The 15,551-nt window shown below is 37.8% G+C and overlaps 1 protein-coding gene across 1 annotated transcript in view; it reads left to right on the top strand.

The window, feature by feature from the left end:
• Nucleotides 1-15,551, top strand: part of LOC102783075 (protocadherin-15) — a 165,202-nt gene that overhangs the window by 77,080 nt on the left and 72,571 nt on the right. Inside the window, exons 14-17 of the mRNA XM_087850190.1 lie at nt 6,145-6,294; nt 8,216-8,409; nt 10,425-10,557; nt 10,771-10,850. Of these exons, the coding sequence (XP_087706316.1) occupies nt 6,145-6,294; nt 8,216-8,409; nt 10,425-10,557; nt 10,771-10,850 (557 nt within the window). The remainder of the gene's footprint in view (nt 1-6,144; nt 6,295-8,215; nt 8,410-10,424; nt 10,558-10,770; nt 10,851-15,551) is intronic.

The raw sequence follows: 15,551 nt of genomic DNA, 5'->3' as shown, positions 1-15,551 counted from the left end.
AAGAAATCACCTGGAATTTTCAAACTCATACCATAGGTGCTGCCACTGAAATCTCAGACAAGTTTGAGTCCCGTTGATCTCCACCTCAAGGTCAGAGGTCAGGTTTTCTGAAAATCACCTAGGATTTTCACATTTATACCATAGGTTCATCTACTGCACAGGCAGGTGCTGGTAGTTTTTAGTGGTGTTGAGCAGTAGTTCTCCAGGCTTTCTGAGGGTCTTTTGAAAGTTTTTATTTTAACATTGGCTGCTTTTTGATCTTTTTCAGTCCAAGTCCTTATACCTGACCATTTTTAGACCATTTTGACAATAAATCACTCAGTAATTTAAAAACAACAATAAAATACTTAAAGAGATATTTTTTTTTTAAAAAATATCTACATATAACAGACAACTTAATAAAAATGTATTTTAAATTGCATGTTTAACCACTTTGTTACTAGCAGCATCTCACAAAAACGCTTCAAGTTCCCATTTCTTCTCTTGAATCTACGAAATATAGTAAAGGTGACACCATTTGACAGACATAAACGTTTATTTTTGAATGAAAAAGTTCCTAAAGGACCCTTTGTCAGAAACTCAGCATGGTGTGCAGGTGTGCCCTTAAAAATTTAAGAGCACTGGACAAGTGGAGGATAAGAGAAGTGGCAGGCATAAAAACTATCCACAGCAGATGAGTAGTATCTGGAAGTCATGTCTTTGAAAAATAGGAACAAATTCAGCAAAGGCCTGACACATGACCTGAGTGACACTTCGGGCCTTCAATTGGTCCATCTACTGTTTGCCAAATCTCATCAGAAATGGTCTTAGTGGAAGGGTGGCTGTCAAGAAGGCATTCTTAAAGACAGAAAACAGAGGAGAACACATGATGTGGACTGAAAATCAGAGGTCACTAGTCTTATGGAGTGACAAATCCAAATTTCAAATTTTTTGTTCATTGTTGTCAAAATGTATGGAGAATGTCAGCAGCGAGTGTCTGCAGCTATCTATAAAAGACAGGGGAGACTCTGTCACAGTTGTGAGCTGCATTTCAGACAGTGGCATTGGGGATTTTTTCAAGATTGATGGAATTATGAATGCAGAAAAGTATTGTTGGATTTTCATCCATCGTGCAATACCAAAAGCATCTGACTGGCAACAGCTTCATTTTTCAGCATGACAATGATCCCAAACACATTGCCAATGCAGTAAAAGCATACCTGGATAGAAAAACACACAGTGGAACATCGTCAGTCATGGCTTGGCCTCTCCAGAGCTTGGACCTCGACATATTTGAAACTGAAAATAAAACAAGAGGCAGCCAACACCAAAGAAGAACTTTAGGATATCCTTGAAGAAGTCTGGAGAATTAGACTACTTAAAAAAAAAAATTATGAGAAAAATGACAAGACCTTAAGCTTGTAAGAATTGTCCAAACTCTAAATAATATAATAATAAACTATATCAAATAAAATAAATTCTGCAGCACAGTGATGCTGCTGTAACCCTAATGGACACACCTTTTCTACTGCTTTGCTATATTAAAAAGGTAGGATGTGCCACTGGCTACTGGCAGCGTGTGTGCACCACAGTTTGTCTTTTTACTCGTTACACCTGCAGCACACGTTAAGTCTAGGGCTGTGTGAGTCAGTAGAAGGCAAGCATGTTCACTACACCCACGGGGTAAGTCGACAGCCCAACCAGTCTTCGAGGCTCCAGCTACTTGAGCCATGACTTGCCATGTCGACTACCACATAGATGAGGTTCAGGGAAGCATTAGATGCTAGTGGCTTGTTAGAGCTAAATTGAGATAATATGATGTGATGTGATCTTTGTATCACGCTGGGTTTTGGGGTTTGTTTGTTTTCTTTTGTTTATATTTTTTTCTTGTTCACTTTATGAATTGTAGTATTATTACTAATAGTAATAATTTCCATAAGTGGTTATTTCATTTTAGATTTATAATGGCTTATATTTGTTTTTCTGTCAGGACTATATAAAATATAAACTTTAATGTAAGATTAGTACCTAACAGGCTGCTTGTTATGCTTTTCTGTTTCCCTTAATGCCATGTTTTTCTGCTGCAGACTTAGTGTATGGTTCACTGGTGTTAATGTTTCCACAGCAGAGCTTTGAAGTGCAACTTTATAACGAACTCCATTTGGAGTTATTTTTCTAAAGTTTGTGGCACAAATGATTCTGTGGTTGGAAAACACAGCTCATCTTTTGGCAGCAAAATATTCTGGACCATCTTTGGTCTCTTTTTTTTTTTTCCCATCCTCTATTAGTCTTTACTCGGGTAGCATTAGATCTGCTTGGCTAGCTAGCATTACCCAGCATGCATTTCAGTGGTGTAGTTAATTAAAGCTCTATGTTTCACAAATGAAGTTAATACAAGTCTCCTCTCAGTACACTATTCAGTACATTGAATGTCCAAAGATATAATTCACTGAAGCCTCATGAAAAGCTGTTTTTTATCTGCTCACTGACATAGTAGAGTGGTACATGAAGTATTCATATCATGAAATTAAGACTATTATAAGTTTAAAGTGCATTGAGGCGACCTTTGTTGTGATTTGGCACTATATAAATAAAATTAACTATACAGATACACTGCTAACCACTACTGTGATGTTGTCACTATTGTGTCTGGGTGCCTTATAAAAAATAGATTAAAAAATGTTAAAAAATTAAATATATATGTGTAAATATTACAAGTTTGTATTTAAGAGCTGATCGAGGTACAATGAATATATCCAAGGAACACAAACAGTGGGGAAATAGAGGAGGGGGGTGAATGGAAGTGTTCACCTGTGTCTGCAAAACACTGATAGTAAGGTCCATGATAGAAAATCACTAAAAGTCAACCTTTTTTCTTTTTTTTGGCAGCTTTTTTTTTACTTGAAGTAAGATTTAATTCCGTCTTTAGAATGAAAGCGAGGTTTGTGCTTCAAGGAAAAGTCTTTTTAACTTTTCTTTGTCTAGTCTTTGTTGATCCAAAGGTTTATCACGTGGCAACATGTCTGAGCTGTTACATTAACATGTTAGATTGTGGCCTTTGAATGCGTGAGGAGTTTTTATTACCACCTGGACAAGTATGCATGTTACACACATTTTAGTTTAGGTGACAGGGTGCTAAGAGTTTTCTCTACTATTGTTCTATGTGGTGTTGTAATTGTTAAATTGTTTATGAGTTCAGACATTCAGTATGGCAGGAATGTGTCTTTGAATTGAATTGAATTTCTAAAAAGAGATACCATGATGTCCCTTCTTCTGGCTGTCTGGGGTCATAAAATGCATCCAGTACCTTCTTGGTTTGGTGATCTGCCACAACAGAATCTGGGTTTAGACCACTTAATAAATCTTGTTTCATTTGAGCTAACCCCTGTATAAGCTGTCATTTGGATAAGTCAGGCCTGTGATGTGGAAAAAAACTGAATGAAATTTAGACAACACACCTGCTACAGCAGGACAGCAGTACTTTACACACCATGTACCTGACTAATCCATGATTGGATTAGAGGAACAGCTCTTCGCACATGCAGAAAGGTGCCAGATTTGTCAACACAGTGTATTATGCTTAAAAACTGAGTCAGACGGATTCAGATGTAGTGCACTGATAGAACTCCAAGCACAAAGATGCCCATGATTCTACTGTGCAGATATTTGCACCACCCATTTGTTTGAAGAGCTGTTGGTGAGAATAAGGCAGATGTGAAGTATGAAGGACGGCTGTGGCCTCTAGGCCTTTGTGATTGCATCACACAACCAGTGAGATAAATGCTGTTTTGACAGCAACCTACCCTGGGATTGTCCTCTGTGGTGGACAAATTGTTGCCTAATGTTAGTTGTGCAAAAGACATTATGAGCCAGAGCTCACAGGAGACACTGCTTTTGTTCAATGCTTTGTTCTTACTGTAGGTTCAGAAGAAATATTTTGCTATATTAACCTTGCTCCTGTCTTCCCTCATAGTACAACATAATGTTGTGCCTGATAACACAAATAAGGAACTCACTCTTATATAAGACAAAAAAAAACCCATTATTTTAGGGAAAGATTCTTGAAATTTTTTTTATTTACTTTGTGACTCCTGCCATAAAGCTGAATTATTGACAGAGCTATACAGTAGATATTCATCTACATACCTTGAAATGTTGGTTATACCCAGTCCTCTGGATCAGACTAAGGCGTTGGATGAAAACATGTCATGGACTAGTAGGAGCACCACAGGACAGCCCTGTTTTCTATCCCTGTGGACTTTAGTGAAAGGTTCATAGTGGGATATTGGTATTCTTAATTTTTGGGGGGTTTGAAAAATTAGGCCAAAGCTCTGTGAAGCAAGTCAACAGGAACCGTATGGCTGGTATCTCCTGGCACCACCTAAGAGACCGCAGGCAGGAACACAGTGTTCTTCCAGCATTACCGTGCCTCTCAGATCTTCCGCCTTCTTAGAAGTGGGTGAATAGCTATCAAAATTATGTGGACAAGGAGAGTGCCACCAGTGCGGGTCTCTAAGCAGCAATGGGGATAGTGCAAGCCAACAACACATGACTCCAGACCTCTCATTATCCAGTTCCAGTCCCTGCCCCCAACAGGGACCTGGGAAGAGAAACCAAGATGAAACAAATGGACTGTTGCCTACCATCAGGATCCTCCTCCTTAATATCTGAACACTCAAAATTGAAGGAGTCTGCCTCTATAGTGTTTGAAATTGATAATGCTAAATATTTATGTAGTATTTGGTTTTCAGCTTTGTAGGTATGTCTCAGGCTGATCTCACAACAGGCTTCACCTTTTTCACTTTTAAAACTTTTTTGGGATATGAGTTCATCAGAATCTATAAAACTTTCTACCTAACCTTGAAAAACATATTGATTCACTTCTTTGACTAATGTGTGTGTGTTCGTATTTCTCAGGGATAATTTATTTAGCAAATTTATTACTCCAATTTATATTAAACTGTACTCTAGATGTAGGGTATAGATAGTATCCAAGATTTTAGGGAAAAAAACATTTTTGTGCATATGTTTGTAAAGTATTATGTGAATGTATGTTTATCTAGTTAGTTTCCCTTGCAATAAGCAAGCTATATTCATGTTTAGCTTTTGTGATAGATTTGATTAATTTTTAAGTTATTTCTTTTTGTTTGCTTTGTTTGCTTTGAAGGTTAGATTTCCAATGAGTTTTATTGGGAACCCATCTGTGTTTCATTTACAATCAATACAGAATATATATTCATGTCTTTCTTGTTGTTATTTGCCCTTCATTTTTATACCTTAGTCCTCATGCTTCTTTTTAGATTCTTTTTTTATATATTTAAAAAAAAATTTTGTTTGTTTGTTTTTGTTTTTGTTTTGTTTTTTCAATCAACTCATTAAGTTTTTTTTGTCTATTTTACTGGCCTCTGCATTCGGAAATGGGTCCTCTCAGTTGGAATCAGTTTAATCCACTTCTCATAGTAAACATATTAGTCAGGCATGACATGGTTTACATAAGTCAGTACATACACATTTATATAAGTATGTATAAGTATGGATTGTCTCAGTAAATCCAAATCTGCTTTCCTTCTTGTCTCCCTAAAACTTCTTGGCATCTCAGTTCTGGCTCAAGAACAGAAACACAGTTTGATAGGATGGAAAAGCACGGTTCTATATGTTATCCTTTGTTTCTGTTCAACACCTTCGCTGTGAGTGTTTAGCTGCTACTAAAAGCAATCTCCTGATATACAGTATAACCAGCAGGATTTGTCATTTCAATTTTGACGCTTAGTGCAAAGCGTCAAAACATGTATTTCTTGCTGCTGCCACAGTTGTTGTTTAGATCTACCCTCTCCTACACTGCACTTGTTGTTCTGCTCAGTCCATTTTCTTTCTACATCGCCAAGTACTGGAGATCAGAGCTGCCAGGGACAAATAAACATGTGGTTTGTTCAGTTTGCAATCTGTCCTTTAGGCAGCTTCAGACGAGCACTCCCTTTTCTTCTCTAAGCACTTTTCTAATGTCAAAGGAAAGAAAAATGAACGCATACAAAGGAAACACTTATGCTTATCAAATAGTGAAAGCCTAAAGTTGAATAAAATAATCAATTATCTATGATTTATCTGAGGAAAATGGACTTCACTTGTGTACGCTTTATTAGGTATTTCTCTTTCTTGTGTTTATAGATGGTGGCATCAGATGGCGTCCAGCAGAGCAGGCCAGTAACTGTCAACATCCTGGTCATTGATGCCAATGACAATACCCCCACATTTGGAGAGGTCTCCTACAGTGTTGAAGTCTTCACCAACATGCAGCCGGGGGAGACGGTGCTACAGGTAATCAATCCAACAATCATTCTTTTGCTTCTTTCCTCTTGCACCAGCACGCCACGCTACATCTCCATCTTTTTCCTCATCACACAGAATCCCTCTCACGCACGTTCTTTCATGCTCAAAACAAATAACCACAACAATCCAGTGCATTGTGCTGGAATAGTGCCCTTCATCTCATCTGTAGTCCTGTCAGACAAGTCACAGACAATGCTTTTATCTATATCTTCAGTGCACAAGCTTGGTTCATTCGTAGTGGAAGGCACTCGTGATGACCGTAAATTAACCCCCCCGCTTACGTATTTTGCTTATAAAACACAATTTTCTTCTTGTTTGTTTAGTCCATTTTGATTATCTTTATGGATTAGGAACATTGTTCATTTTTGATTTCATTAGTGCACTGGTTTTAAAGGTCATGATATACTTCCCTCTTTTCTGTTATGCGTGTATGCTTAAGAACCAAATCTAACATCTGTGCATGAAAACGATAAACGTTGAGCAGACTCGTGTAGGCATTACTGAAAGGGACATTTTTCATTCATTGTTTCATTCTGGGTAGGAACAAAAACAGATTCGTTAGGGAGTGCTCAGGCAATATTTAGTTAGCCTGTGGAAATTACTGTCATTCCAGTGAAGGTGACAACACTAGCTAATAATTTACATGCGCTTATTTAAAGGGACGCTAAAGGTCGCTTAACTTCAAAAGCTAACTAGAGGTCATAATTACAGCTCGCTCAAACTTATGGCATAGGAGAGGACTTCTTCAAAACATAAACCATAACCTCATTTTGCTACAACAGAGGAGTAAGAGTTCTATCATTTTATTGTCTCATTTGATAGTCGGAGCATGATTCTTTCATCTTTCAGCTGATCTGTCCACTCAGCACGGCCTCTCCTCAAAAGAGAAAAAAAATGTCAGACATTGAAAAGGTCAAGTTTAATCGGTTTTAAAAAACAGCCGTTTCACCCTCCCTGAAATGAGGCCAGGGGTCACAGAGTGCCTGGTATGACCGCTTAACCGATTTTTATAAGCCATTTATGAGAGCTGAAGCCCCCTGAGGATTCTGCTGCTTATTTGATGCTACAGCTCTTACTCCAATGACAGGAGCATGGAAAAGGAGGTCATGGTAACTTGGATTAAAGTTTTAAGGCCCTAAAGATATGAAGCCAACTACACTATGAGGGCTCGTATTTACAAGCAGCGGGATGCCCTAAATAATTTTCCTTGAAGGAAAGGGTGGTTCCTTAATTTGTTTGATATGGGATCAAGAAATAAATGATATATTTACGTATCATTTTTTCCATCACACTTGCCAAAAGAACTATGTCTGTCACCTGTCTGTCAACATAGCTTTCCATATTTTATATGAAAGGCTGAAAGTAGTGAAAGTAGTTTGCAACTTTGCTCATCATTAAGTTAAACAAACCAAAATTGTTTAGATTTGATTTTACTTAAATGCAGACCCTGTAAATTTATCTATGCATTTGTCATTTCACAGACTTTAACACATACAAATCCTTTTGTGAAATCATCACTGTTTTTTGATATGGCTGTACTGTAAACAATAGACAATTTCTCTTTTATTGTTATAATTTTAACATTTAACAACTGAAACGGGTGTCTCTTGTGAGACATTTAGTCTCAGTGGGACTACTTGTACAGATAAAGGTTAAATAAAAATAAAAAATAAGCATAATGCAGATGATATTGTCCAGAAAAATATATTTATATTTGGGAATACCTCTGCAACTTATTTGCTAAACAGGTCCTCACCCACAATCCCCACCCACTGAGAAATATTTTCTGCTTGACTGGTTTAGTAAACATATTTCTGGGAGGTGTAAAGCAAAGGGGAAAAAGAGGAAAATGTAAAGGCACTGTGTGTATAATGTGTAGCTTTTTTTTTATCTCCCTAATTTCTCTCAGCTGACAGCATCAGATGCAGATGAAGGGCTGAATGGTTTGGTGACCTATGAGATACTGGCTGGCGCCCAAGGAGATTTCATCATCAGTAATCGCACTGGACGCATCACCGTGGCACCTGGTGTCACTTTAACTGTTGGGCGATCTTACACACTCACTGTCAGGGCCTCCGACAATGCACCAGAGACCCAGAGAAGGTGATTTATTTAAACATTGAAGAGTTCTACATTGATGGAAGTAGTTTTGTTATTGTGATTGATGTTCTGTACCTTTTTTTTTTTTTTTTTTTCTTTTTTTTTTTTTAAAGAAGGCAGATTTGTTTCTCTTTTCAGAATGAAAAGCAGTTTCATAGAGCCGAAGCCATCTGGATGAACAGATTTGCCAGTGTTATCTAATTGAATATGAACTCATTGTAATTCACAACATGGCTTGAAATGACCCAGAAAGTTTTTTGGGGGCTGAAATATGGAAAAAATAATTATTTGGACTAGCTACTTTGAGTGAATGTATCCTTTTCCCTAATTGTGGTTAAACTATCTTTTTAGTTTTTCCTTTTCTTTTTTCTTTTCTTTTTTTTTAAATGTGTGCTTGGAGCTGTCAAAGGGAAATAATTTCAGTGTTTCAGTGCGCCACTCAATTTGTACAATGTTGTGAAAGAGGCTGTAATGTGTTTCTGTTTTGATTTCACTAAGTCAAAGAAAGGTTGTCATAGAGATATTCACCAACTGGTTAACATGGTGACAAAATTACTCCTCGTAGGACTTCATGTTCAGTACAGTTAGGCTTTTACTTAGTAAAAGTAAGTAAAAGTTAAGTACCAGTTCAACAAGACATGTTGGAAAAAAAACAAAACAATTAAAATCAGTTACACTTTTATGTTTCGATGAAAACTAAGAAGGCGGACGAATTTAAGCAATCATTAGAGCCTTGATCTTGATACACTTGATGCACTTAATGCACTTTTCATTATAAGATTGTCAACCACAAAGAAAAACCAGTGCAACCAAAACTCCTTTTCTACATTTCTGCAGTAAAAGCTCAATACAAGTGAACTTTGATGTGTCATTACATTGTGTTTGAGTTGCTTTCAACTCTTTCTTTAGCTAATTTGTTAACTGATGATTGACTATGTCTTGAGTTTGAATTGACTGTATTTCCTGTAATTAAAATAAGACATTCGCATATCTATATATAGTCTGACACCTGATGTGAGAGACAAAACCAATACAGAGATATGACTGTAAACCTGAGACAAGATTGTGTATAGGAACAAATGTAGGAAGGATACATAAAAATTGAAATTGCCCAGGGCCATGGTATTCTCTGTCAATATCAAATGGAAAAAGTTTGGAACCACCAACAGTTTTCCTAGATATGGCCACACAGGTCAAGGAATAATTGGGCCTCAATTTCATCCCCTAAGGCCAGCAAGTCAACAACACAGTATAGGCAGCCAGAGTCTGGATCTAAATCTAATACAGTAAAAAATAAAATAAAATAAAATTGATCCAACCTAGTTGAGTTGGAGCAGTTTTGCCAATAATAATGTGAGAAATTCCTAGTAAGTTTGGAAAAAAGTATTTCAACCAAGTATAAAATTAAATTGTATTTATTTTATGACATTAACAAAAAAAATGTTTTGCTTTGTCATTGATGAGTAAGATTGTGTATAGGAACAAATGTAGGAAGGCTACATGAAAAATTGAAATTGCCCAGGGCCATGGTATTCTCTGTCAATATCAAATGGAAAAAGTTTGGAACCACCAACAGTTTTCCTAGATATGGCCACACAGGTCAAGGAATAATTGGGCCTTAATTTCATCCCCTAAGGCCAGCAAGTCAACAACACAGTATAGGCAGCCAGAGTCTGGATCTAAATCTAATACATTAAAAAATAAAATAAAATAAAATTGATCCAACCTAGTTGAGTTGGAGCAGTTTTGCCAATAATAATCAACCAAGTATAAAATTAAATTGTATTTATTTTATTACATTAACAAAAAAATTGTTTTGCTTTGTCATTGATGAGTAATGAGTATACTAAAAAAAAGTTTAATCCATTTTAAGAATTAAATCAAAGTATTTATAAAAAGTAAATACAGTGTTTATTTAACCTATTTGACTGCACTATGGGCAAGAGGTCAATACAGCTCAACAGTTGGTCAAATAGAAACTAATGCTGAAAGTCAGTTGGTGTCTGTATTTCTGCCAGGAGCTCCATCACAACAGTCAACATCGAGGTTTTGCCACCCAACAATCAGAGTCCACCACGCTTTCCTCTCCCGACATACAGCCTAGAAGTCAGTGAAGCTATGAGGATAGGAGCTATTCTGCTCAATCTGCAGGTGAGTCACAAATTCACACAAGGCATCGGTGTGACTTGCTGTGTCAGTATATGTTGTACTTTAGACAACAGATTTTTTTTTTTTTACTGACATTTTACATCATGCACTATGCTTGCTTTCACTCCAGTGCAGCATCCTTTTAGCTCAGCTGTCCTGTTTTGCACCCTTCAGCATATGGCCTTCAGACTCCTGTTGTCTTTTTTCTTCCTCTAGGCCATAGACAGAGAGAACGATCCGATCAGATATCGCATTTTGAGCGGGGATTCCCAGAAGGTCTTTAACCTCACTGAAACGTAAGTCCAGATGGGATTGTGTCTGACTTTTTGATTTTTAGCAATAAGGCTGATATTAGAGGTTATATTTACTCAGTGATCTGTAAGCAAAATGGCAACTTAATGGAAGGCTTTAATTGCTTTGTGAGTGCAAAGGCTATACATGCTGTAAATAGCATGACAACCGTTGAAGACGGCTTTCACAATAACAATGGACACAGCAAATGACTTGGATGGGAAGATAAAGTGAAGTGACAGATGTGCACTTGTGATGGAGGAATATAGAAGCTCACTTGGCATTCATTGGTTTTAATTATACTGTCAAATGTTCTCATAGAGAGAGAACTTTTTTCAAAGAGTTTGCTGGAGTTTGTTATTTTAAAATACGAAGGCAATTCCATACAGAAGAAAACTGCAAACAAATTAAGTGCTAAAAGGACAGCCTGAAGCACTAACCTTCACATATTGGCTCATATTTGTACCATTTAATCAAGCTACCAGTTGAGGCTCAGTGAGGTGACTATTTCTCAACCAGAGACTCTGCTTATATACTTTAGACCTTGCTCGGTTTAGCATTTGTACTGAGGAATGCAGTCTTTAGTTTAGAAAATTTTGAATTGGAAAACGCTTCACTGCTATTCATTAGATCACTGACTAGCTTCAGAGTGTTGTTGTTGGACATTTTGAACCCCACAAAGGCTGCGATCACGTGCTCTCACCTTGCCAGCCTATTTCTTCCATAATTTGCAGAGCAAGGTCGGCTAAAATAATTAGAAAAGGTTTTTAGCTCATATGACTGAAGGAGCAGCGAGCTGGTGTGGTGGCAATGGCTCAGCCATCAGGCTGCAGTCCACAAGAATCAGTTTTCTAATAAATTATCATAAAACAGCAAACATGTTTTGGAGAGATCTCAACATTAGCATACAAAAAACTCACTCACCTACTTCTACGGAGCAAGCAAAAAGCATAAAATATTGTGGGCGCTGAGTGCTTTTCTCATCTATAAACGAACAAGAAATATGGAGTGACGAGACATGGGGAGACTGAAAATGCAGGGCCTTGCCAGACATGTGTCTCACTAATTGATTAAAGCTTATTTTGTCTGCGTTTTCAACCTCCCAGCTAGGTAAGGACAAGGTGTGTTGCAGTACTTTATTGCCACCTTTTCTCCACTCTTAATTTGCTCCACGGTGTTAAAATTGTATGGTTTTATAGAGAGTCGTTTGCTGTGTGGTTTAGTCACGGTAAGCAAAAACATGGTGACACAATCAAAATAGCAAGGGATCGCTATTTTTGCCACTGGCACTGTAATCTCCTAAACCAGATATGACAGAAATCATGCTAAAATAAATAGACACATCTCCATTTACCTCATTCTTCGTGTGTCCAAAATGTTACAGTCACATCACAGGCTTTCACCAGGCTATCAGTATAATAAATGCAAGCAAGTGCTGATATAGCACATGATGAATCAAAAAAATTATTAGTACAACTGACGAGTGTGCAATTTACAGTACAGAGCGTATTGCACACTCTAATTTTTCAACCCTCAGAACTCAGATTTGATTCAGTGAAGAGATTTTTGCATTGCTGCATGTTCAGATAACAGGCTACATAGAAGGCTGGCTCAATCCAGCTTGCATGAATAATGAGCCCTCCAGTAAGAACTTTCTTATAAATGGGGCAGAGACCCCTAAAGGAGGTGGAAATGCTTCATATTCACTTACTGTTATGTCTAGATTTTCCACTAGAAAGAACGGACGAGTTGATTTCAAATGTAAAATTTCTGTCTCGGTGCATATTGCTTTGATCATAAATCTTTTAAGCACCAGTGTTTGAGATCGTCTTACATTTGGGCCAGTATATTGCTGTCAAATAAAATTTAAAAAAAATCAAATATCAGTATTTAATCAGCTACAACAATATTCGTTATATAAATTTTATTGTGGGTTTTCAGTCTGCAGATCTTGATGCTACTTTGAGTACTCTGACCCTGCCTACTTTTGTTTGATTACAACATCGTCTTTGAAGTCAGTTTTCTTTTTGTAGTTTCTCAGAGTCATAAAAACCTAACCTGGAGGCTATGCCAGCTTTGATACTTGCAGTGTGTTCTAGTTGGCAGCTCAGTGTGTTGCTTCAAAGTGGAATTGAAACCAAAATTAGGAGGGGATCAAGTGAAATTACTCTTCTTTTTTTTTTTACTGTCCAGTGAAACTAACATTGGGCACAATATGGTAATCAGACTCAGTTTTAAATACAACATTGTGCAAGTTTTGAGCCACCTCTCATTCATCATAGTTTGTTGGAAAATTTGGAAAATGGTAGCAGTAATTTATTAAAAAAAACAATACAGTTTTTTCAAATCCTAACTAGCTTGTTCAGTTAATATTGGCATGACCAATCTTTACTCCTCAACAAAGCCTGAACTGTCCTCAGCTCAACTTAGGCAAAAATTCTATCAAAATGATGCTGCGCTGCTTCAGTGACATTGAGGTCCGGGCTCTGGGGATGCCAGTCCATGCCTGACAGTGTTCCAGGGTTTGCGTTAGGTATAAGGTATTTTTCTGTGTTCATCATTCTGTTGATTTTTTAGCAAGATCCCTAACATCACTACCTGAAATGTAGCCCTAAACCATAACTGAGCCTCCGCCATGTTTTACAGATAGCTGCAAGCACTCACTGTTGTACAGCTTTCCTGACAACCTCTGTACATATAAACCAAAAAATTCAAATTTGGATTCATCGCTTGATAAGACCCTTTGCTACTGATTTTAAGTCCAGTACTTGTTTAATTTGGCTTTCCTCAGTCTTTTCTCCTGTCACCCTTTCTTAATAATAGCTTCCTGACAGCCACCTTTCCAATGAGCTCGCTTCAATTGATGTACAAAATGCATCTGTCAGGTCTGTGTCATGCCTGTGTCAAACACATGACTTTCAGTGTACTGTACATAGTTTTGCAAGTCTGCCACTTCTTTTGTCCAGTTTCCTCAAACTGTTTAGGAACACCATGCTGAGATATGATTTGTGGTGTAAAAATACTTTTTTATGCCTGTCAAACTGAGTTGTCATTGATATTTTTATAGATTCAACTAAAGACATGAGAACCGTTATTGTGTTTTTTGTGACAGTTTGCTTCTAACAAGGTGCCTAAAGATACGATTTCAAATTGGTTCTTTGCTCAGCTGTCTGTGTAGATTACACAGCTTCATCTTCCTTTGACTTGATGCCTTTTTGAACGCTTGAATGATTCAAAGGTCAGTGTTAGGTGAAAACATTTCTCTGAAAATGGTCAGGTACAAGAACTGGACTGAAAATAGGTTGAAAGAGAACTAAGGCCACTTGAGTCTGGCTTCTTGAAGCAAAATGTAAAGAAGTGAGGGGTGGCTCAAGACTTTTGCACAGCACTGTGCAAACAACAAACATAACAATGCAGCAGCTGTAGCTTAACTTTCTCCTTGTGGCATGAATGAACTTCATCTTGGCTTAGATGATAATCTCTTCTATGCCTTTCCGCTCCTTGCCTAGCCAGATAGACACTATACATCAAGTACAGTTTACCATAAAGAGTCATGATAAGAGCAAAGTGAAAGATGTTAGTTTTATTATTTAGATAGCTGCTAAAGTGCAGTGCTGACACTCTAGATGATGCTGTTAACAGTGTCCCATAGATCTGACAGCATCGTTTCATTTGTGTTGGCTGGGGAGAGGAGGGAGGGCTCTATCGCACATGATCAGTGAACCCCTCAGATCCAGCCGCTCAAGTGTAGTTGAATACTTTAGCTGCTGTGAGGAAAAAAACTCCCCAGGCTAGCAGAATTAATCATTTTAATCTTTGTCTTAATAACCATCAAGATCATCATCATTATCACTATAATAATAACAGTTATCAATGTATATCTTCACTGTCACACATCATGGTTTCTTGTGCTTTCATTCAGAATAGAATGCTATTTTCTCCTCTCCAGCTTATGTATAAATAAACATGAGCACAGCAGCCAGCGAAGGAAGCTGTTCTGCATTTTTACAGTGGTTTTAGAAAACTGTATTTGGCCTTTTGAACCACCGATCATCAGGTGTGGTGGATTCAAAGCAGTGTGTTCACTATAACCTTGGGGCAAGTACTTAGAAAAATAGACAGTGTTGATGGAGGTGTCAGTACTTGCCTGTCAGATTGTAAAATGAGGGTCTATAGTTTCACAGTTATGGGCTGCAGAGGCAGTAGAAAAGTAGCAGCCAGGTTCTGCTTGGACTGCTTGGCCACAGGAGCTTTAAATTAGAAATGTGAAGGAGCATGGGGACAGCGGGGAATTGCAACGGGCATTAATCTAATAGTGCGTTCAGATGCATTCCTCTTTCCTTCCTTTTTGCAGTTCTGGCAGAGCCTCTCCTTAGTGTGGCACTGGAATTGTTTTGTGCATGCTGTGTGTTTTTGTATGGCTGCACTTACTCACGTCTTGTGTGCCTGTGTGCAAACAAAGATAATTCAGTGCTCTGCATGGGAATGCATCCACACTTTGTGTTTGGAATGCCAGAGTGCCAAATTATACCATGTGAACGAGCAGGAGGGTCTCGGTGTCTGCTGCAGTCATTAGAAGGGAAACATGAATCTTTGCCTGTCCGTGTGCTTTGGGAGCAAGAGACTGGCTACAGAGAGAAAGACAGAGTGGGAGCATTTAAGCTCACACCTGCTCTTCATCCCAGACTCATTCTTTTTGATCATTG

The sequence above is a fragment of the Neolamprologus brichardi genome, chromosome 13, assembly GCF_056152115.1.
Source record: "Neolamprologus brichardi isolate AB-2024 chromosome 13, ASM5615211v1, whole genome shotgun sequence".
NCBI lineage: Eukaryota > Metazoa > Chordata > Actinopteri > Cichliformes > Cichlidae > Neolamprologus > Neolamprologus brichardi.
This window is presented reverse-complemented; position numbering and strand designations above follow the sequence as displayed.